Source organism: Argentina silus (assembly GCF_951799395.1).
Source record: "Argentina silus genome assembly, chromosome: X".
Lineage (NCBI taxonomy): Eukaryota > Metazoa > Chordata > Actinopteri > Argentiniformes > Argentinidae > Argentina > Argentina silus.
Genome location: NC_139653.1, coordinates 25614614 through 25638449, shown reverse-complemented (window position 1 = coordinate 25638449; position 23836 = coordinate 25614614). Strand labels below are relative to the sequence as shown.

The following is a 23836-nucleotide window of genomic DNA, read 5'->3' as shown; positions in this document are numbered from 1 at the left end:
TGTATTTGCGTACATATTGGTTTTACCATTCAGAAATTACAACCCTTTTTATGCATAGTCCCCTTATTTCAGGGTAGCCAAAAGTGATGGGACAGTTGACTTGACAGGTGTTTCTGGTTCTCTGAATGTCTAGTATTGATTCTAGGCTTTGCGCTGCGTTTGGAGTCTGCTATTGGTGTCTGTCAACATGAGAACTAAAGAGACATCAGTGAAAGTCATGGAAGCCATTATGAGGCTGAAATTTCAGGGAAAAAAAACAACAAATAAAACATAGCCAAATTTAAACCTACCAAAATCAACACTTTAGAACATCATTAAAAGGAAAGAAAGCACTGGTGAGCTAAAAAATCACAAATGGCCTGGTAGGCCAAGGAAGACTGCTACAATTGATGACCGAAGAATGCTCACCATGATTAAGAAAAACTCCAAACAACTGTCCCACAGATCATCAGCAGAAGACATCACCAGCAGAATTACAGTGGTTACACTGCAAAGCGCAAACTAATTAGCCACAAAAATAGGATGGACAGATTACGGTTTGCTAAAAGTTATCAAAAAGAGCCTGTAGAGTTTGATGAAAATGTCTTGTGGACAGATGAGACAAAGACTAACCGGAGTGAAAGAAGAATAAAGTGTGGAGAAAAAAAATGAATTTTTAATTCTGAAATGTACAGAAACATGTTGTCCATTGGTCCTCTGTGACTCAGTTGGTAGGGCATGGCTCTCTTGTCGGTTCGATTCCCGCTGGGACCATATATACTGAAAAATGTATGCACTCACTGCAATATAAGTCGCTTTGGATAAAAGCAGCAGCTAAATGGCACATATTATATATTATTGTCCGTCGAAGTACAAGCAAATGCCTCCAAAGTCATTGGACTGTGCTGCATCGTACAACAGGACAATGACCCAAAGCGTACTGCCATAGCACTAGGGAGTTTTTCAAGACCAAAAGGTAGAAAGTTGTTGACTGGCCAAGTCAATCTCCAGATTTAAATCCTATTGAACATGCATTTCACTTGCTGAATAAAAGAATTAAGGCAAAACATCCTCAAAACAAACTGAAGATAGCTGAGGTATAAGCTTGGCAGAGCATCACCATGAAGATACCCAGTGTCTGGTCAGGGTCAATGGGTCGCAGACTTCAGGCAATTATTGCATGCAAAGGATTGTCGACCAAATGCTAAACATGAGTGCTTAGTTTGGAGATTTGATGAATATATCACTTTTGGTGGCCTAAAATAGGGGGACTGTATAAAAAGTGTTGTAATTTCTGAATTGAATTGAACTGAATATGTACTTAAATGCCCTCAATTGAAAGCTGATAATCTCTTCTTTAAACTTTATAATAATTGTTTGATTTCAAATCCAATCCTTTGGAGTGTAGAGCCAAAAAAATAAATGCTTCACTAACCCATTACTTATGAAGGGCACTGTATATACACACACCCTCTTATCTAGCTAACCAAACAGATAAACACACAACCTTACTCTGAAACACACATACTCTCTCCACACACTCGTGAAGTTGGCTGAGATGGAGGCCATATTGTGTCAGTGAGTGCCTAGTGTTGTTCTGGCAGCCATTTTGTGCCTTGTGTCTTGGTTCTCTGCTCCTCAGCCGAACTGTTAGAGAGGCAATTAAAGATGTAATTACTCCACCAATTACAGACATGATTGCTCACCCTGATTGAGAGGGGAAATTGCTCCGACATGCTGTATGACATGGCACTTATTCCTGCTAAATCAGGATCAGTGTGTAATGTCTAATATCCAGCCTCTTTCTCACAGCTCAAATTATGACAAGCTACCAGTGGCTCTGAGCGCTCTCTCTCTCTCACACACTCCGCTCTCCTACTCGTTCTCGTAGTCTGGTACCTACTGTACCTACTGTGTAAATCACACACTCTTGTTCTTTCAGAAGACAATCTGTATTGTAAAAGCCATCTTTAAGATCAGAGTTGTGCTAAGTAGGGCGGGGGGCTCACAGCTGGACACAGGAGTGGGGATTGTTACTGGATGTTGCTACAGATGCTGATGTAACCCACAGAAATGCACTCTTTACAAAACAGATACTGAAGTGTTCATTCACACATATGCACTATGGGAAAGACTAAATGACTAGCCGACTAATTGTTGGGTAATCTGCTAGTCAGCAATAAAATTACTAGTCGGTTAAACTAAATTTACAAATTGCCATAACTAAACACAGAAATCACAACCACAGTCTTCTTAATAAAAATGTTGCAATAACACACTACTAGCCAAGACACTGGATAAGTATATTGCCAAACTTTACTTTCACAAGATGACATCCAGGAGCCTACCAGGATGATCTGAGTCGGGTGCTCTTGTGGGAAAATATTTGGCGATATTTCAACCTAGAAGAAAGGGTGAACAGCAGCACTGACGACAGACTTGTACATGACAATCACATGCAATTTATGTCATCATCGAAGGGAAGTTAGAAAGTGGTGTACTACAAAAACGCACACTAAAAGAGCAACACATGGTAGAAAACATGGCGGGTCATCTGAGAACAGCAGTAATTTAATGATGGCCTGAACATGAGTTATGCAGAGTGCTTCTCACATTTCTATTATGTTGTTTAATTACAGCGGCGGGTATAACTGTGATGCTGTTATATTTACACCTTCCAAATGTACTGTATTTTCTTATCCTATCTGCGCCTTCCAAATTGCTCTTACTTCACACAAGATCATGTTGCTAGGGCTTACACATTTTTAAGTGCTGACAATTCCGTCTGTTTTTGGAGTCTTTATTTTCACACTAGTCGGATAGTTGCTTGCCTGCCAGCCCATTGGCTGTTATGGTTGAGAGTGAGATAGAGATTCAGGGATGACAAGGAGGGAGGGCTGGAGAACCTGCCAAACCTGCAGTGCTCTGATAACGGCAGCTGACACCTCACACACCCTCTGAGAACCCAGCTCAGACTGACTGTGTGTACTGAGGGCAGAGACAGTAGTTAAGAGCTGTGAGGTGGAACGTTATTAGTTGTTCCCTGTCAGACATGATGGACGATGCGTGATGGCCTTTCTATGTGTGCGTTGAGAGAGACAGAGCAATAAGTTATTTGCATGATGAAAGCGAGTTCATGTGAATAGAAGCCCGGCAGCGTGCACCCAGCCTGCAAAGATCAGACACAGTTATACCAATTATGTCTGTCAATATGTTATATTCAATATGTAAGCTCTTTTTAATACAAAATGCGATATTCTAATGATTCTTAAGTCCTGATTAAACACAACCAGTTGACGTTAGGAGTAGCCTATGAGTTGTTTCAATTAGGAAAAGGACCAATTATTGTCTGGTCGGAGAAATTAGAAATGAGGTCCTTGGATAAACCTTAATTTAGAACAAATCATGTCTTCATGGACACTTAATAAAATGCTGTCAGACATGGAATTTATGTGTCAGTGTTTCCCCTACCATTGAATAGGCAATTGGAAATTGCTTGTTAATTAACTCATAGCGACATAATATTTATAGTCGATTCTGCATATTTCAGCAGTAGGCTGTATGGACACAGCACACCCACAATCCAGTGCATGTCATACATCTTCCGCTCGGGCACCACAAGTTCATGTTGAACGGAGGGTCTATTTCACATGATTGAAATGAGAGCTTTCCTGAGTCAATCAAAATAATTTGCTTATAATGTGCAATGACGAGTATAAATTGGAGGAGGGAGTCAAGGCGTAATGAGAGCGAGCAGGTGGTGCTAGTGAGGGAGAGTAGGCTGCAGCTAATTCATGATCTGATCTGCTATAATCAACTAGATTTTGCCAAATATAGCCTAGGAGATAGTCTGTCATTCATGCAAGGTTATCTATCTAGCAAGCTATTTCAGCGAGGCCCTGCAATCGCAAATCATTCTCTCTTCATTTTTATTTTTGTGATTATTTTGTTAGGCTACAAGGAGGGAACACAAAATTATGTCAACACTGTGAGTGAGTCTTTAAATAAATTTTAATACAATTAGCACTGTAGGTGGAAGAAGGTGAAGAGGGAATTAAACGTCCAAACAAACATTTTTGCGTATGATGCAAGATGCACTAGGCATCTCTGTTACAGCCATCTTCTCATGTCCTACATAAGCTACTTTTCTATCCGGTGTCAATCCCATTGAAACGCAAAATCCTTACTCCTGTCTTGCATGAAAATTCCTAACTTTATTTTTTAATCCATAGGTTGCATTATCAAAGCACACTCGCACTTAATTCTGTCAAATTACCGCTAAAACATGCCCCCCACTTCTCCGCACAGTCACATGTTGGTAGCTGCCTGCCAATGCGGCCTATGAGAGAATGTATGAGAATGGTATGAGAGTTGGTATTTGAAAAACACAAGTTGGTCCCATTGCTTGTTCCCCATTACGATAGCTTGATATTTAAACCATTTCCCCCTCTTCATCTCCTTTTAATGAGCTGATCTGCTATAATCAACTCGATTTTGCCAAATATAGCCTCAACATTAGAACCTCCTGGCCCTCATTGAATATAACATATTGACAGACATAGTTATTGGTGTAACTGTACTGTAAAAACACAATTCCATTAATTTAATAGATTTTATTTGTTCGAATAAGGTGCAAGTAAGTTTTAAAAAAATATATATATATAAATAAAACTGAAAAAGTATTTAAACCCATGGTCAAATGTGGAGCGCATTACAGAGTGAGGGTCGCTTCTTCATCACCCGCTCTCCCCGTGCTGCGAGAGCGGAAAGCTCCTGTCTGCTTTTTTCAAGGTTACGTCTTTGCAATCATCTTGTTTGCCAGGGAAATTTATGTTGTAATTAGAAGTTGTCAATTTCTTCCTTTGCCCAGGAAAGGCTCCGTGATTTTCATAACTATATTCTCAGACACTCGCGCCCCCGCTGGCCAACATGCATCTTTCCCCAGGTATGGAAAGCCGTATTATAACTATAGGTTTCGGTGGACAATACTGAGTGCAGTAACTGTTTTTTTCAGACACAGCCTACACACACACACACATATATCATTATTTATTGACTGACCACTATCGGTATTGCCTGCGTTATCAACAGTTTATGACTGGCCTATACGCACAGATACACATACATGCTCATTGAAAACAAGGTCTAAATAGACTAAGAGAAAAACTATGTTGTGGCTTGAGTACAATAAGCCTGCGTTTCGACATACAGGTGTGATGAAGGATATGTGTCTCTTCTTCGGAGGCTGGTTGCCCGCAGGCTTCTGTTCACATGTAATTGCACATTGATCATGCAAATAACTTACTGTCTTTCTGTAAATGTTGCTGATAGTCATTATGGTTGAAATAGGTAAGCCATTAATAACTGTGTTTTGCTATGCTGAGGGTAAATCTAGGGTCACAGTAGAAGCCAGTTTGTAGATGGTTTGTAGTGCTTTAAAAACAGTTAATAAGAGCTGTGTGTGTGTGCGCGTGCTCTCTCATACCCTCTTTCTCTCTATCTGTCTTTCTCTCCCTGGTGTCATTTGTCACTGTCACTCTGATTCCTCCCTCTGTTACTGTAGAAACTGCCCTCCCATTCTCTCTCAGGCCTCTGCGGACACCCTGTCACAACCAGGAAGCTGTGGGCCATAAACACACACACACACACACACACACACACACACACACACACACACACACACACACACACACACACAGCCTTACTTTTTGAGGCCCTACAGTGTGTGGTTTGACAGAGAAGGGAGGCAGGTGAGGGTTTACTAGTATACTAGTTTACTAGTACTAGTGCTGTAGGAATGGTCTTTAGATATAATTAAACTACTCTGGGGTTGTGGGAATAGTTAGGAACATGTTTACAGTATGTTGGGTTTGTGTCTATTCCGATACATATGATGTCTATGACATTCATCCATTTTGCCTCTTTGCTATTAACCCCACATGTTTGTCTCCTTGTGATCTTTATATAAAACCTGTCTTTCCTACACATCTCGTCTTGGTGTTGGCTGTTATTGTGTGACTGCAGATTGTCTGAGACATACAGTATCCCTCTTTCTCTGCTGCATTCCTGCCTGTCCTGATACAGAGGAAGTTATAGATTAGGGTTCTGGTGCTTACTACCCTCTTACCCCCCCCCATTGCTCTCTCTCTCTCTGGCCCTCCCTCTCCCCCTGTCTCTCCCCCTCCCCCTCCCCTGAGCAGGGCTGATAAAGCAGGTGTTATTGGAGAGTTCACCACCTAGACTAAATTAAACCCATTTATCAGACAGACCTGCTGCCTCTCAAATACAGAAGGGAGAAACACTCTCTCACAAATACACAGACTCTCTCACACCCTGAGGTCATTCCTGTGTTTTGTACTTTAAGTGTGACAACTTTAGTTGTTTTGTTTTCATGGATCTTAATCTCCTAATTTAGATGACTAATTGATTGATAGGTGATCTCCCAGCTGAGGATCCTGAGCCGGTCTGTGGCGGCGGGGTCAAAGTTTGACAGAGAGATCTGGTCCAATGGGGTTTCACCTGTCCTCAACCTGTGGAAGAAACTCAACCAGGTGAGACTAATCCTACCCCTCTCTTAATCCCTCCTCATTCTCTCTTCCTGTACCTCTCTCTCTCTCTCTTCCTGTACCTCTCTCTCTCTCTCTCTGCCTCTCACTCTCTTTCCCTCTGCGTACGCCTTCCTTACTTCTTATCTTACCATTATATATATATATTTATTTTCCACTCTCTCTCTCTTCTGCCTCTCTACTTCTCTCTTCGTCCTCCCTCTCTCCCTCCTCCTCCTCTCCTCTTCCCTACCTGAGCAGCTAGTGTGCATGTGTGCATGTTTTGGCCAGTGGCAGCTCACGTCTCTGTTGTTCTGGTGTGTTTGCAGTTGCTTAGAAACCAGCACCTCTCAAATAGGAATGTCCACATGTGTGTTAAATAATGTATGTTGTTTTCTCTCTGCCTCCCTCCATCTCTCTCTGGTTCGCTTTCTCTCTTGCTGTGTCTGTTTTTATTTAGGTGTCAGTATTGGTACACACACACACCCCAATCGGTGTGCATCAGGAAAGACAACCTTACAACACATGAAAAAACAGCAACAACAAAACGCTTTCGTGGGGTCAATACCAGAGCATTACCAACAGTACATTGCGCTAATTGAATTCCTCCCTCCCCCCTCTCTCCTCTCTCTCTCTCCGAGGGGAGGTAAATGAGGGGAAGACAATGTGTTACTGTCTTAGGGGAAGGTGAAGAAAGGCATGTGTGCGTGTTAGAATGGGTCTGTTGGGCTAATTGAATACCCCCCCTCCTTGTTCTCTGCCCAGGTTGTGTTTTGCTTGTCTTTCCATTCTAAGTGAAGCTCTTTGAGGACACAGGCCTGATGGTAACAGCTTCTCCCCCCTCTCTCTCTCTCTCTCTCAGGGCTCGTCTCTCATCCATCAGAAGGTGGCTCCGCCTACTGAAGGTCAAGGGTCACCTGTCCTGTCTTTCATTGTACTGGAGCAATTTAATGCTATCCGATTAGTCCAGGGGATTCACCAATCCCTGGCAGCACTGAGTAAGGTCATTAGAGGGACGTCACTGCTCACCGCTGATGTTCACAAACTGGCCACCGCCCTACTCAACCAGGAGGTACTGTGTGTGTGTGTGTGTGTGTGTGTGTGTGTGTGTCAGTCAGTCAGTCAGTGTTTCTCCTAGAAGTTATTTTAGGCGGGGTGTACGCAGGAGCTAAAGTTACTATATACGCTGTCATGTATATTGCTGCCCATGAGAGCTTTAGTAGAAAGAATGTGTGATGACTACAACAAACGCTATGAGTCGAGAGTAAATAAGGATTTATTTATTTATTTAAACACAGGTTGGTCACAATTAAAATACCTTGATATTTCAACAATTTCCTCTCTTCATCTCTCCTTCTTCATGAGCTCATCTGCTACAGACTACCCACCCTCGCTGTCCCTCACTAGCCCCATCTGCTCGCTCTCATCATCAGTCATATGTTCAATGTGAACTTGCGATGCCAATCGGAAAATTCATGACATGCACTGCGCTGTGTTGTGAGTGCGCTGTGTCCATATGGCCTACTGCTGAAATTCACGGAATCAACTGAGAACCATTATATCCCTTTGACTTAATAAATATGCCATTTTGGATTAGGCCCGCTCCATCTATTTAACGGTAGGGGAAACACGTGTGTGTGTGTGTCTGTGTGAGGATGGGAGTGTGTGTGCACGTGTCCTTGTTACTGTGAGCCATGGGCATCAGAGCTTCTTGGTCTCTTTCATGTCATTCTTTATCTCCTTCTCTCTCTGCGTTATCTTTTCTGTTCTCTCTGTCTGAGTCTGAAAACTGATAGATCTGATGGCGGATCTAGTGAGACCCTGTTTGACTCCAGGCTCAGATTTATTTTTATTTAATAAAAAAGTCCCCCCATCGGAGGACCTAAGTACTTTCTTTGTTTTATTTATTTGAACTGTTATTACAAATATATTTAATTTCTATACTATGGTAATTTATGTCCATATTGGTATATTTGGTATTATTCTTGGTGTAGATACACTCATCAAGGACTTTATTAGGAACACTATACTAATACTGGGTAGGGCCTCCCTTTGCTCGCAAAACAGCCTCAATTCTTCGTGGCATTGATTCCACAAGATGTTTGAAACATTCCTTTGAGATTCTGGTCCATGATGACATGATTGCATCACGCAATTCCTGCAGATTTTTCAGGTGCACTTTCAAGCTGTGAATCTCCCGTTCTACCACATCCCAAAGGTGTTCTATTAGATTCAAATCCGGTGACTGGGAAGGCCACTGAAGAACACTGAACTCATTGTCATGTTCATGAAACCAGTTTGAGACGACTTTTCCTTTGCGACATGGTGCATTATCATGCTGGAAGTAGCCATTAGAAGATGGGTAAATGTGGCCATGAAGGGATGCACATGGTCAGCAACAATACTCAAATAGGCTGTGACATTCAAGTGATGATTGATTGGTATTAACGGGCCCAAAGTGTGCCAAGAAAACATTCCCCACACCATTACACCACCTCCACCATGAGAAGGGGTACAGGTGTTCCTAATAAAGTTCTCACTGAGTGTATATGATATTTGTAATTTTAATTGGTGTGGTTCTTGAGATTTATTTTTTAATTCCACCGCTCAGCTGCTCCCAGCCCATCCCAACCTCTCTGGTTTCCTTGTGCTGTGATGTCACACTTAGTTCCTGAAACTTTCAACTCAGCGAGCTGTAACAGATGCGCCGATTTTAAGCCAAAAATTGATTGTTTTGCTAAGTCTATAATTACAGTAGGCCGGAGTTTAGAAGTTGGCCGCTGGTGTAACGATGGAGTACCACGACGGCACTAGTACGTTTTATTTCAGATCATTCACCTCAGCAATACAACCACCAGGAGGCATCGTTGAGCATAATGGAGATGCTTACAGTGTGTTGTAGTGTGTTCACAAACATTGGCGCCTGAATTATGTGAAGAGTAGCTTATGAGTTGATGTTTCAATTTGGAAAAAGACAAATTATTGTCTGGTCGGAGAAGTTCTTAATGAGGTCCAGGGATAAAGTTGATGATTTAGAACAAATCATGTCTTCATGGACACTTTATAAAATGATGTCAGACATATGTGTGTACGCAAAATTGGATACTATTAACTCATAGCGGTACAATGTTTCTCAGTTGATTCCACGCATTTCAGCAGTAGGCTATATGGATACAAAGTGCTCACAAAAAGAGCACAGTTTGTGTCAATAGTTTTTTAGCCGCGTGTGACATTCCAAATATTAACACTTATCAAATACAGAGTGGTAAGCCTGCCCACTTTGCTCAAATACATTGGAATAGAATTAGGGGGTACGGCCTCGTGCAACATTCCAAACATTAACCACAGTGGGGGAAGGTGAGCGAATTGTAGCGTATTTGGCATTCATAATGCCATTGCCAACCTCTACTGCAACTCGTATCCAACGAGTCATTTGTAGTTGCCTACTGTCTGTATTTCACTGTTCTTTTTCACCCCTCATACCATGTATCATAGTTGGCTACAAATGGAAGTACTTTCATAGAGGTGTCATATAATTGGTGTAGCCTTTTTGTTTGTAGACAGTTGTTGACATGTGCTACACATTTTGATTCAGCTCCTATGTGTGTGTGCATGCTTGAGCTCCACTTACAAAAAGCTCAAATCATTTCCCATTAACAAACAAAAGCGTGATGATTTATCTAGCCACTAGAGAGATACAATTAGAATGATGAGCACAATCCAATCCCACTCCTCCCCTAGAACAGTAAAGTTCTTAATTTAACACATTCCGTTCATAGGAGATTGACATGCAAACATTGATTTTACTGTAGCGTTTAATGTAACATATTTTAGATAACTGTGGCCGCATCCCCCCCTTCCAACTTGCTTGATTGTTATCATTGAAAACATCGAACACATGGTGACTGTATGAATTTTCAGACAGATCAACGGCATAACTTCCAGCTGATTTAACCTAATTTGTCATTGATTAGATATCAGCTTTCCAACATAAGAGAACATAAGTATTTACAAGTCTCTGTCTTAACTCACTCCTTAATATACCGATAGCAACTTGCACTTTGGTAGTCTAGATATCACACTGGTTAGGCTACTCCTAAAGCCTATATGCGATCTCTGTGTAGTGGTGCACATTGGTATAGGCTCCTGCTAGATTGTACTGCAGATTTGGATTGATATAGTGACAAATACACTCACCGGCCACTTTATTAGGTACACCTGTTCAACTACTCGGTAACGCAAATATCTAATCAGCCAATCACATGGCAGCAACTCAATGCATTTAGGCATGTAGACATGGTCAAGACAACCTACTTAAGTTCAAACTGAGCATCAGAATGGGGAAGAAAGGTGATTTAAGTGACTTTGAACGTGGCATGGTTGTTGGTGCCAGACGGGCTGGTCTGAGTATTTCAGAAACTGCTGATCTACTGGGATTTTCACGCACAACCATCTCTAGGGTTTACAGAGAATGGTCCGAAAAAGAGAAAATATCCAGTGAGCGGCAGTTCTCTGGGCGAAAATGACTTGGCCAGACTGGTTCAACATGATAGAAAGGCAACAGTAACTCAAATAACCACTCGTTACAACCAAGGTATGCAGAAGACCATCTCTGAACGCACAACATGTCGAACCTTGAAGCAGATGGGCTACAAAAGGGGGTCCAACCCAGTACTAGTACAAAGTACAAAGTACCAACCCAGTACTTTGTACTAGTACAAACCAGCACATTGTGTCCAGTGGTCCTCTGTGGCTCAGGTGGTAGAGCATGGCATTAACAACACTAAGGTTGTGGGTTTGATTCCCGCTGGGACCATATATACTGAAAAATGTATGCACTCACTGCAAGTCGCTTTGGATAAAAGCCTCAGCTAAATGGCATATAGTTACTGGCCATTGTTAACAAATGGGTGGGAGAAGGTGAAGCGAGTTAAATGTCTGTGTGCTTGCTTGAGCTCCACTTACAACAAGCTCAAATTGTTTCCGATTAACAAATCAAAACGTGACAATTTATCCAGCATGCCCTCCCCCTTCGAACGATCCCTCAAAAAGCACTATACAAAATAAATGCATTATTATTATTATTATTATTACATTGTGTGAACGAGAGAAGGCTGCCCTCGCTGAAAATGTGGATGTTGGCACCATATTATGACGGTTTTAATGATAACAACTGTAGGCTACTTTTCTATCCAGTCTCAATCCCACTGAAACCCAACATCCTTACTCCTGTCTCGTATGAACATTCCTAACTTAATTCTGTAATCATTATGTTACCTTATTAAAGCTGACTCGCCATTATTCATGTCAACCTATGCTAAAATATTTCCCCCGCTTCCCTGCGCTGTGAGAGAATGCTTGATGACGGTATGAGAGTAGATGGGAGTTGGCTCCATTGCTTGGTCCTCGTTAAAATAACCTGATAATTAAACCGTTTCAACTCTTCATCTCTGCAATTCATGGGCTGCTATAATAATCTTGATTTTGCCAATCTATCTGATAAGGCAAGCATCCAAGCTGACAAACCATTCTCTTCACAGCTCTTGTCTTGGCTTTCGGCAGCACTTCGCACTTTAGCGGCATTGATCTAACCCTAACCCTACAATGTTGGTGTGCTCGTATTAAACACCGGCCTACTGTATATTGATTATTGATTGTCTGTCAGATACTAAGTCACCCAATAGTTCTTTTTGTAAGGTTATTTTTAGAATATTCATTTTATGAATATTGTTTTTTGCCAGTCATTCCTGAACGGAATTCAGACACCTGGTGGCAATACCAAAACAGATATTCTATCGCTTCGGATTCCACACTACAAAATTTGCATAGTGGCGATTATTCAATGTCCCATATGATGGACATTGTTTTTGTTGCAATTATTTTATGTAACTAAAACTGTGTTTTATATATTGATTCATAAACCTGATGCCATGGGATAGGAACGTCAAATATCTGTTCCCAGTAATCTTGTATCCTTTAGGGCGCAGCGTTTTTTCTATTAATACCCATCTTTTTGTGTAATTTGTGCCATTTGTGATTTTTAATATGAGGCAGACAAACTCTGACAGAGTCTGAGTCTGACAAACTCTAAATTCTTACCTTCTCCTTTTCCAACTTTCGTCTTCCAATTTTGTGGCAAGGCTGCAATCAGTTGATTGAGTATATAGTCCCATTTTTTTTTTTAAAGTTGTTTACGTGACATATTTCTGTCCTTCATAACATCATTGATGAAAATTATTTCATTGTTAAACATTTTTTCCATAAATGTTGTTTTTTCCCAATATGAGTTTAACCAGATTATTTGCTGTAATATTTGATCTGACTGTTCTGGAGGATAACATTTAAATTGTAACCAGCCAATTGTATGGCTTATATTAAGAAGGGTGATACTTATTAGTAAGAGTAGTATTGTTGTAATCTGTATAAAGGCAAAAAGGTCATTTTTAAATAGAGGCTGAGCTTCTCTTAGTAATCTGCTAGAGAACCAGTTTTGGTGTAAGTATAGTTTTTGATTGATTGAAGCTTTTAGTGAGATGTTCAATGCATTGATAATTAGTAGTTTCAACCCCTCATATTAATGTTCATTAATAGATGAACATTAATAATTTAATGTAACATCTATATGCTCATAGATAGGCCGTTTCATTTTTATTCCAAATAAACAGAAAATTGTTCATATAATTTGAAGAACAAATTATCTGGAGTTGGTAGTGCCATAAGTAATCAGTGTGATTTTTTCATAGATGGATCAGTATTTACATCTCCAAGGTTGCAAGATCTTGTCTATTTTAGTTAACTTTTTATTGAAATTTATTGTAGTAAGTTAATTTATGTCTTTGGGGATATGAATACCAAGTATGTCTACTGCTCCATCAGCCCATTTTATTGGTAAACTGCATGGTAAAAGTTGTATCTTTCTGTGATCCAATATGTACATCATTTTTCATAATTAGGTTTTAATCCAGAGAAACTAGAGAAGTTGTCCAAGTCTTTAATAGGACCTAGCACTGATTTGGATTGAGGACTCTTGAATCATCTGCATACATTGATACTTTTGTCTTCAAACCCTGAATATCTAAACCATGATCATATTATTGGATCTGATTTTAGTTGCTAGTATTTCGATGGCCATAACAAACAAATATGGTGACAGACAACCTTGTTTTAACACCTCTGGACAGTTCAATACTCTCAGAGAAGTATGCATTATTATGTTATACCTGGGGTTGTTATACTTAACTTTAACCCATTTTATAAGAGATTCTCCGAAATTAAAGAAGTCAAGAAATTTGTAAATAAAATCTAATCGCACTTTTTCAAAAGCCTTTTCGAAAATCCGCTATGAAGACCTGGCCTGGTTTCTCTGATGTTTCATAAAGTTCTATTATTTAAAATAATTGTCGTATGTTATCTCCAATGTAATGTCCATGAAGAAATCCTGTTTGATCATGATGAATAACGTCTGGTAAGACCTTCTTGATTCTGTGCGCTATACATTTTGCCAGGATTTTTGCATCGCAACATTGTAGGGAAGGGGCCTCCAGTTTTTTAAATAGACTGGGTCTTTATACTGACCACCCGGATTCTGTTTCAGTAATAGCGAGATCAGACCCTCTTGTTGTGTATTGGATAGTTAATACCCTAACCCTTTTATAGGAATAGTCAGAAATTGCCAGTAATAGTTCAATAGTTAATCAGTATTTAAAAAAAACATCTTCAAGAGGATCCACCTACCTAACAAATTTATTTTGACAGTTTGAACAATGGTTATCAAAGTTATTTTTCAATAATATTGTCACCCATGACAAAAGTACATTCCTTCTAACACTGTGGGATGGGTTTTTTGTAAACAATAAATCTGATACTCTTTTTCCTTTAACCACATAAAAACTGCTCTTTTTTCTTATGATCTGCTAAACCATTATTATAACGAGCTATACTTATTTCACCATAAATAAAGGTTTCTATAATAATTACCATTAACCCTGCTAAATTTCTACCATAAAGTACCATGATAACCATACTAACCGTACCATACCGATAACCGTACCATACTGGCAGACATAAGTGTCCCTGATATTTAAGTACCTAACTGTCCTCCATCCCTCCCCTAAAAAGGTTTTCCCTATCCCGAAACATACACTAAAACCTCCCATTCCAGATTGCCTTTCTTGTGCCATCAACACTTTCCAACCGCTAAATACGTAATACCCCAATTGTCCCATATATAACCATGTTCCCAATGCATCCAGTCCAATCCAAAAACCTGAGGCTGGGTCATGGCAGGTCTATGGTATCTTGTCTATGGTTACTAGCATAAACGGCTGATGTTATGCCATGTTATGAGATTATGTCACTAGTCAATAACACAACAACAATAGAAAAGAGCAATAAATATTAAAAAAAACAAGAATAGTGAACAAAAAAATAAATAAATAAGAAAACAAACAGAAAGCCAAAACCAACAAGCCCAAAAAGAAAACACATCAGTCAACACCACTATCTTGGTAGTTACCACAACGATTACAACAGCTACATTGACCTCAACACCAGCAACAGCCACAGTACATCTGTAGTCTATAGCCTATCGCTAGTGTAGTTTGTGGTAGCCTGTGTCAGTATTAGCTACATCCCAACTACTGCCACTGGTCTTTTTGGTCCCTATTATTCAGTCTGGAATCACAATGGTTTTTCCCTTTAACTTAAATTGTCACTCATGAATCATTTTAATATCTAATGTCCACAGTCTACCGAACTGTAGATAGAGAATGAAATGTTAACAATGGTCTGTTAGTGCTAGATAAAGAGAAGTGTTGTGTGGTTTGGAATTCGGCTGCTGTCACCATATGGCAGGGTTACTCACAGCCAGGTCATTATCTTTGGATCCCTGATCCCTGGTTTTAATTTGTCTAAAACCAGCCTGACCTTCGTGCCCTGTAACTTGTGCTATTTTAGAATTGGATTTGTACGCATCTTCTCTCCATGATTTTCAGGGGATATTGTTCATTGATAGAGTAATTTGTTCCCTTCCTCTTTCAAGCACCGCCACTTTCATTGTGTAATGGGTAAGCAAGGCAACAATGGGTCATGGTTTGTTGAGTACCTTTCTGCCAAATTGATGTGTCCTTTGGAGATCCAGATTTTCAGCCTGCTCCGCTGTCATCTTGAGTTGTTCTTTCATGAATTTGTTTACCTTATTTTCTGGCCATGTAATCCTTGTATTCTCCCTCTTCTACCCCCATTATGACGATGTTGTGCCGCATACTTGTGCATGAAGGGGGAATGGATGCATTCCATCATTTATTGAGAGCTGCCTTGAGTGCACTGTACTCATCCTTCTCTTTACCTCCATCTTCATAATCATCCCAGTCGCTTCATCTCACTGTGACTTCCTCATGCTGCAGCTGCCAGTAGAACATCATTAACAGTTAGGCTTATTGACTGACTATACATTCTATTTACTTATCAAATAGCTACTGCTGCCACAAAGAGCGCCTCAATTGCTGAACCAAGCACCAAGCAGTTTCTACTGGAAACGTTCCCATGCTTGTCTTGTCTTATCCTTCGTTAAGTGTGGGGCTCGGCTGGGTGGCTCGTTGAGAGCCGATAGACAGACAGACGTTTAGCTCTGTCTAAACCTCTAAACCTGAGAAACACCAGCCCCTTAATCTCACGTGTGTGTGTGTGTGTGTGTGTGTGTGTGTGTGTGTGTGTGTGTGTGTGTGTGTGTGTGTGTGTGTGTGTGTGTGTGTGTGTGTGTGTGTGTGTGTGTGTGTGTGTGTGTGTGTGTGTGTTCAGGGGTAGTGCTTTGATGCCTCCTAATAGCATAGGGAATAAGTGCTGCTCCTCCTGACCTACTGATTTGTCTCTGGAGTGAGGCAAATCAGTAACAGGACATGGAAGATCACACACTCACATCTCTCTCTCTCTCTCTCTCTCTCTCCCTCTCTTCTTCCCTTTCAGTGTCCATTGAGCTGGCAGAATAAATGGGAGGGACCAGAAGACCCGATGCAGTACCTGAGGGCTGTGGTGGCACGTGCTCTTGCTATACAGGTACGCAGACACACAAAAACACACCCTACAGGTTTACTGAAAGGTAAATCCTTTACCTAAGGCGGTGTATAGATTATATGTGTTTGTAGCTCAATAAAATAAACAGCTTAGTTATGTTTAACATCTCCTTCTCCTCAGTCTCAATGTCCATCTATCTCCATATGCTCAGGCAGACTAACACACATGCACACATACACAGAGCTGGACCTGTGGAAGTAGTAATTATCCTTAGAGTCAGTGTTTTGTAGATGAGTATCTCTGCTTACTCAACGTCGTTCTCCTCTCTCAGTTGTATGCGTTTGTTTGCATGCATGTGTATTGATATGTATGCAGTAACAGTGCTCTGTGCAAGCTATCATTTTAGTTTATGCGTGCGCGAGTGTGAGTGCGCGTGTGCGAGTGTGAGTGCGAGGGTGTGTATGAATGAGTGTGAGAATGCCAAACTGGCCCAACTTTTTAGTCCTCTCATATGGTCAGTAATGACTTCCATCCATTAGCTCTCTCTCCTCTAAGCCTATTGGATTGATAAAAAGCGGGGAAGATGTGCTGAATTAGAGGGATAACAGGACAGCAATGGAGAGAGACAGGCCGACCTTGAGACACACACACACACAGGGAATAGTAACTACCACACACCATCACACTGCATTATTCATGCCCAGGGACACTGTTTGTGTGTGTGTGTGTGTGTGTGTGTGTGTGTGTGTGTGTGTGTGTGTGTGTGTGTGTGTGTGTGCGTGTGCGTGCTTGCTTGCGTGCGTGCAGATGTTTGTTCATTCTGACTTGGTTTTGGCAGAATGTTTTTGAACTGACCTCAAATCCAGTCAAGGAAACAGCTGAATGAGTTGAATGAATATATACTGTTAACTCTCTCATGCTTGTGGTGACGCTAGACATTTGAATGGAATAACTTGCCTTAGTCTATGTGGCTGAAACATTGCATGCACAGTGTGCAGGAGTCCCATCTACCATTCCACCATATTTAACCTACGTGTCATGTTGTTCTAAGAGCAACTTAATAGCCTATGACTGATGCTAGGCATAAAAGGATACATTCAACTGTTTACTAGACCTCAGCCAATCACCGAATCACCTCAGCGAATTTATTCAGTTTAAAAACTGAGGAACTAAAGTGATTAAGCATAAATTATGTCACCAAATACATGTCTCTCTGAAACTCTGTGATACAGAATAAAGCGATGCCATTCACAAGCTCCCGCCAGTGTGCCAGGTCATCACTGCTAAATTCATCCGTCACAAGGAAAATGTAGGCCTTCCCACACTTAGCACTTGGCGGGTGTTCATTTTGGATCCTGCAAGTTTTGTGGCAATACAAGAATGTTGTATCTCGCATGTACATATACAGTTAGGTCTGGAAATATTTGGACAGTGACACAATTTTCATAATTTTGGCTCTGTACGCCACCACAATGGACTTGAAATGAAACAATCGAGATGCAATTGAAAGGCAGACTTTCAGCTTTAATTCAAGGGGTTGAACAAAAACATTGTATGAAATGTTTAGGAATTGCAACCATTTTTATACACAGTCCCCCATTTTCAGGGGCTCAAATGTTATTGGACAAATTAACAATCATAATTAAAATGTTCATTTTTAATACTTTGTCGAGAATCCTTTGCAGGCAATGACAGCCTGAAGTCTGGAACCCAAGGACATCACCAAATGCTGGGTTTCCTCCTTTGTGATGCTTTGTCAGGCCTTTACTGCAGCTGTCTTCAGTTGTTGTTTGTTCGTGGGTCTTTCTGCCTTTAGTTTTGTCTTCAGCAAGTGAAATGCATGCTCGATCGGGTTGAGATCAGGTGATTGACTCGGCCATTGCAGAATATTCCACTTCTTTGCCTTAAAAAACTCCTGGGTTGCTTTCGCAGTATGTTTTGGGTCATTGTCCATCTGTACTGTGAAGCACCATCCAATCAACTTTGCTGAATTTGGCTGAATCTGAGCAGACAGTATATCCCTAAACACTTCAGAATTCATCCGGCTGCTTCTGTCTTCTGTCAAATCATCAATAAACACTACTGACCCAGTGCCATTAGAAGCCATGCATGCCCATGCCATCACACTGCCTCCACCGTGTTTTATAGATGATGTGCTATGCTTCGAATCATGAGCAGTTCCAAGCCTTCTCCATACTTTTTTCTTTTTCTTCTGGTACAGGTTGATCTTAGTTTCATCTGTCCAAAGAATGCTGTTCCAGAACAGGGCTGGCTTTTTTAGATGTTTTTTGGCAAAGTCTAATTTGGCCTTTCTATTCTTGAGGCTTATGAATGGTTTGCACCTTGTGGTGAACCCTCTGTATTTGCTCTTGTGAAGTCTTCTCTGTATGGTAGACTCGGTTAATGATATGCCTACCTCCTGGAGAGTGTTCTTCACTTGGCTGGATGTTGTGAAGGGGTTTTTCTTTACCATGTGAAGGATCCTGCGATCATCTGTTGTCTTCCGCCTTTTTGTGTTGCAGAGCTCACCAGTGCGTTCTTTTTTTTCTCAGAATGTACCAAACTGTTGATTTGGCCACTCCTAATGTTGCCGCTATGTCTCTGATGGATTTTTTTGTTTTTGCAGCCTAAAGATGGCCTGTTTCACTTGCATTGAGAGCTCCTTTGACCGCATGTTGTGCGTTCACAGCAACAGCTTCCAAATGCAAATACCACACTTGGAATCAACTCAGACCTTTTACCTGCTTAATTGATAAAGAAATAACAAAGGAATAGCCCATAACTGTCCATGAAACTGCTTTTGAATCAATTGTCCAATTACTTTTGGTCCCTTGAAAAAGAGGGGGCTACATATAAAAGAGCTGTAATTCCTAAATTTGCATGTGAATACCCTCAAAGCTGAGAGTTTGCACTTTAAGCCCATATTTATATATACATTATATAACTGTAACTTGAATGTTTTGGTAAACAGCTAAAATAACAACAATTGTGTCAGAGTCCAAATGTATATGGACCTAACTGTATATATACAGAGTGAAGGATTTCACCAAAGCAGCACAAAATGTCCAGTAAGAAAATATATTTAGCTTTTTTTTTATTTTATTTTTTTTATTTTATTTAATTAAATTTTTTCTATTGTGTGACAAAATGTTGGTGCGACCAAATCATGTGCTGATACCACCAAATGAAAAAGGGGAAACGCTTAGTCAGGAGCCCTGGACACCAATTAATTTAATGGCTACACACTATTTTTGAATTCTCTGTCTCTGTCTCTCTCTCTCTCTCTCTCTATCTATTTCTCTCTCTCTTACTGTCCATCAATTTCTTTTTCTTCCTCTCTATCTATTTCTTTCTCTCTTTCTCTCTCTCCCTCTCTCTCTGTGTTGTAGTTGCAAGAGAAGGCCAGATGGCAGGTATTTGTCCAAACATAGCCATACCGTCTCTGTCTCGCGTAGCCATACCTCCAAATCACATTGTTCTCATGCCTCCTCTGGCTTAGATTGAACTGGACAGAGAGATAGGAGAATGTGCTTACAATTTGGAAGACATTACATTGGATGTTACATTCTAAGAACCCTCCACTACATGCCCGTAGAATGATTTCTGAAGTTTGTTGTCTCTCTCTTTGAGTAGAGTTGTAATGTGCGTGTGTGTGTTTCTCTGTGTCTGTAGAGTTGGGTGGAGCGGGCGGAGAGGCAGGATTTACTGTCTGACACTCTGGATCTGTCTGAACTGTTCCACCCTGACACCTTCCTCAATGCACTACGACAGGAAACCGCCAGGTAACCCGGCCAACGTGTCTTTATGTGTCTTTGGCCCAATCCCAATACACCCCTTGCCCCTACCACTCCGTTTTGCGCATTCATGCTTAGGGGTAGGGTGTCCCGATTCTTGTTGGGATAGAGGGGTAGGACGAAGTGGTAGGGCTACATGGCACTCCAAACTGAGGTTTTTCAGAGGCACATTCAAAACCGAGTGTTATGATAAATCTCCCAGAATGCCAAGCAAATCATTGGCAAGATGGTGCCGAATGCTGCACAAGCAACAAAAGAAAACCATAAATGTAAGTATTTTCTTAGTTAATAAAGATATAAAAATTATGCTAATCATCGTATTATCTTAGTTTAATGTCGTTTCAATGTATTATAGACTTTTCTTTATAACAAGCATAATAAAAAATCGCTAGTATGCTGATGTCTCTAGCTAGCTAGCTAAAGTTACAACATTATTTTAAGGCAGATTTGTGCATGACAGTCCCGCATTTTGATATATTTCCATGTCGCATTTCCTCCCTTTGATGGCATATGACGAATGAATGTCCGGCAACAAACTCGTTGCATCTATTTACGTAAACACCATCGACGACTACTGATGACGTATCAGGGTCTTGAAGGGTTGTCCCATTTCAAGTCAAAAAGCGAGGGGCACTCGAAAAAGAGGGGATGGAGTAAAAATAAGAAATGGGATTGGGCCTTTGTGTGTCTTTGTGTGTGTGCGTGCGTGCGACTGTGCGTTTGTGTGTGGCTGTGTGTATATGTGACTGTGCATTTGTGTATACAACAACAACTGCATTTTGTGTGAGTGTGTGTGTCTCTGTGTTGTTGATTCTCTCAGGTCGATGGGTTGTTCAATGGACAGTCTGAAGTTTGTGGCCTCTTGGAAGAGTCCAATCTCTGAGGCCAAATTACAAGTCAAGGTAACATGACAGCACCGCACACACAAACACACTCACACACACACACACACACACACACACGCACACACACACACACACACGCACACAGCTGCTGCTCCACTCTCACCACATAATACAGAATAGAGGGCAGGACAGAGGGGAAGAGAAATGGAAAGGGCAGGGGACCGCAGCTGCAGGGAGGGAAGGGAAACTCCATTCAGACAACTCAACTGAGAGAAGGGATAACTGTATTCATTTCCAGCAATGATCTCACACACACACACACACACACACACACAGTGATTTATGAGGTGTTTGTTGCTGACCTGACGCCAGGGTTCCCTCAATTGTCCAGCTGGTTTCTCACCCACATGCCTGAGGAATCCCTGAGTCACCAGTATGACATCACTCTTGAGTGAAGGGCTCTCTCCATCATAAGTGATATAGATCAGTCAACATAATGAGAAGGGAGAGGTGGTCAGGGAGTTGAGATGGGCTGGGTCAATGACACATTAATCAGGTCAGATGTGCTGGTGATTAGAAACTATTGTAAATTCTGGTCATGTAATGTCAATATGCATGTCTCTCTCTCTCACACACACTCCCTCTCTCTGTCTGAAGAAAGACGTGTGTGTGTGTGTTACAATGGGGTCTGTTGGGCTAATTGTACCCCTTGTACACCTTGTTCTGTGCCAAAGTTTCCCAGGTTGTTTTGCTTGTCTTTATTTGCTTGTGTGCAGCTCTCCGAGGACACCGGTATGATGATAACAGCTTCTCAGAGATTCTCTCTCTCTCTCTCTCTCTCTCTCTCTCTAGGTGGGAGGTCTGAAGCTGGAGGGCTGTAGTTTTGATGGAGCTTGTCTATCTGAGAACCAGCATGATTCTCCCAGTGTGTCTGCTGTACCACCCTGCCATATGGCCTGGATACCACAGGTACTGTACTGCTACTCACACGCACTCTCTCGCACTCTCTTTCTCAACATACCAACACACTTAAGCCAGACGGTCACTACACATTTTTTGCTTGTTTTTTTGTGAAGCGTTACACTGCAGTATAACCCAGAGTATCGGCCAGTAATCACATCGTACAGCCATGGTAGCATTGCCAAGTGTATGTACCATACCGTTTACCAGTTCAGTACAATTTGGCTTGAGTAAATCCTTTAATGTGAGAGGTTCTCCGATGTTTAGAGCCTATAGACCGGGCAAAACATGTGTTGTGTATCCTAGGCATTACTCACACACATCTACCTCCTTTATTAGCTGGATCCTTCAGATAGTCTATTCTCTCTTACAGTATGTGCTGTGTTGTGTTGCAGAGCTCCAGTGGCAGCTATGGTCCTGAGGAGTGTATCTCTTTGCCTGTGTACACCAGCTCTGAGCGTGTCAGGGTGGTTACACACGTCACACTGCCCTGCGGGGGAAACCAGGACCAGTGGATCCAGAGTGGAACTGCTCTCTTCCTCAAACAGCAGTAGTGATGGCAGCTCATAGACTTCTCATAGACTCTTCTTCTACATGAGTACTACACCCATCCAGTCCTTTCAGATCTATGAAAAGTTGCCTCGGATTGGGGCTAAGCTTTGCAACCTTTCAATCAGCATTATTTATTGTTTTGTTGTCATGTTGCATTTTACTACACAGTAAATGTTGATGCTTTAATTTTTTATATCTAGATCTAAGTGTAATGTTGTACTGTACATTAATTGTACTGTATGATGTCTTCCTGCATTATATTTATTACTTAATAAAGATGTATTTCGTCAACCATTCCAATGTCTTTCAATAAAAGTGTATCATGGTGAAATTACACTTTCAAGTATTTGATGTATGTATTTGACCCAGTTCTGATTAGAGCTAACACACACACACACTTACACACAAATTCACACATTGGTGTGAGGGATTGGAGGGTCCATGTGAGTGTTCAGGTTCTGCATACCTTCGTGTAGATCTAACGGTGGTAGGAGAGGGTGTGTGTGAGTGTGTATGGAGACAATAAAAGGTTGTGTCCATTGGTGTGTATGTGGAGAGCTCAAGTGCGTTGAGAACGTCTGAGAAGAGGGTAACGGAGGAGGAGAGATTGTGTGCTGCGATGTGTCAAACAAGTGTGAAATGGGACTGCAGGTTTAAAAGAGAGGGTTGAGTTTCAACACAGCCCTCTGGGTCAGAGAGAAAAGGGAAAAGGCAACAGAGGATTTATGAAAGACAGGTGGGTGAGAAAGATGGCGGAAGAGAGCTAGGTTTAAAGGTAGAGACGGTGTGAGTAAGGGAATGTGACAGAGGAGGGGGGGTGAACACCCACATAGGAGAAGCCCATTTATTTTCACATACTGAACAAGCTGAAAACAAGAAGTGGAGTGTCTGTACAGTATATGCTTCTGTATGCATAATGTGTGGTTCTTCTGTATGTCTCCATTAGGGTTGAATAGCGAGAACCGGGCTCCTGAGATTTACCGCCCAAACCATTGTGTTTCTATGAACAGCGTGACGTGAAATGGAACTGTTAAATGATATGCAACGTCTAAATCGTACTTACATTTACATTTATGGCATTTAACAGATGCCTTTATCCAAAGCGACTTACAACAAATACATTTGTTTAAGTAAGTGAATCATCTATCCA

The 23836-nt window shown here is 41.2% G+C and overlaps 1 protein-coding gene across 1 annotated transcript in view; it reads left to right on the top strand.

Moving 5' to 3' along the window:
* The window catches only part of dync2h1 (dynein cytoplasmic 2 heavy chain 1), a gene marked incomplete at its 5' end in the record, with an annotated part of 120887 nt that extends 97870 nt beyond the window's left edge, over positions 1-23017 (top strand). Inside the window, 7 exons of the mRNA XM_083695873.1 lie at positions 6414-6530; positions 7387-7596; positions 16488-16577; positions 20208-20317; positions 21150-21231; positions 22027-22143; positions 22530-23017. Of these exons, the coding sequence (XP_083551999.1) occupies positions 6414-6530; positions 7387-7596; positions 16488-16577; positions 20208-20317; positions 21150-21231; positions 22027-22143; positions 22530-22688 (885 nt within the window). The 3' untranslated portion in view covers positions 22689-23017. The remainder of the gene's footprint in view (positions 1-6413; positions 6531-7386; positions 7597-16487; positions 16578-20207; positions 20318-21149; positions 21232-22026; positions 22144-22529) is intronic.
* Between the last annotated feature and the right edge of the window lie 819 nt (positions 23018-23836).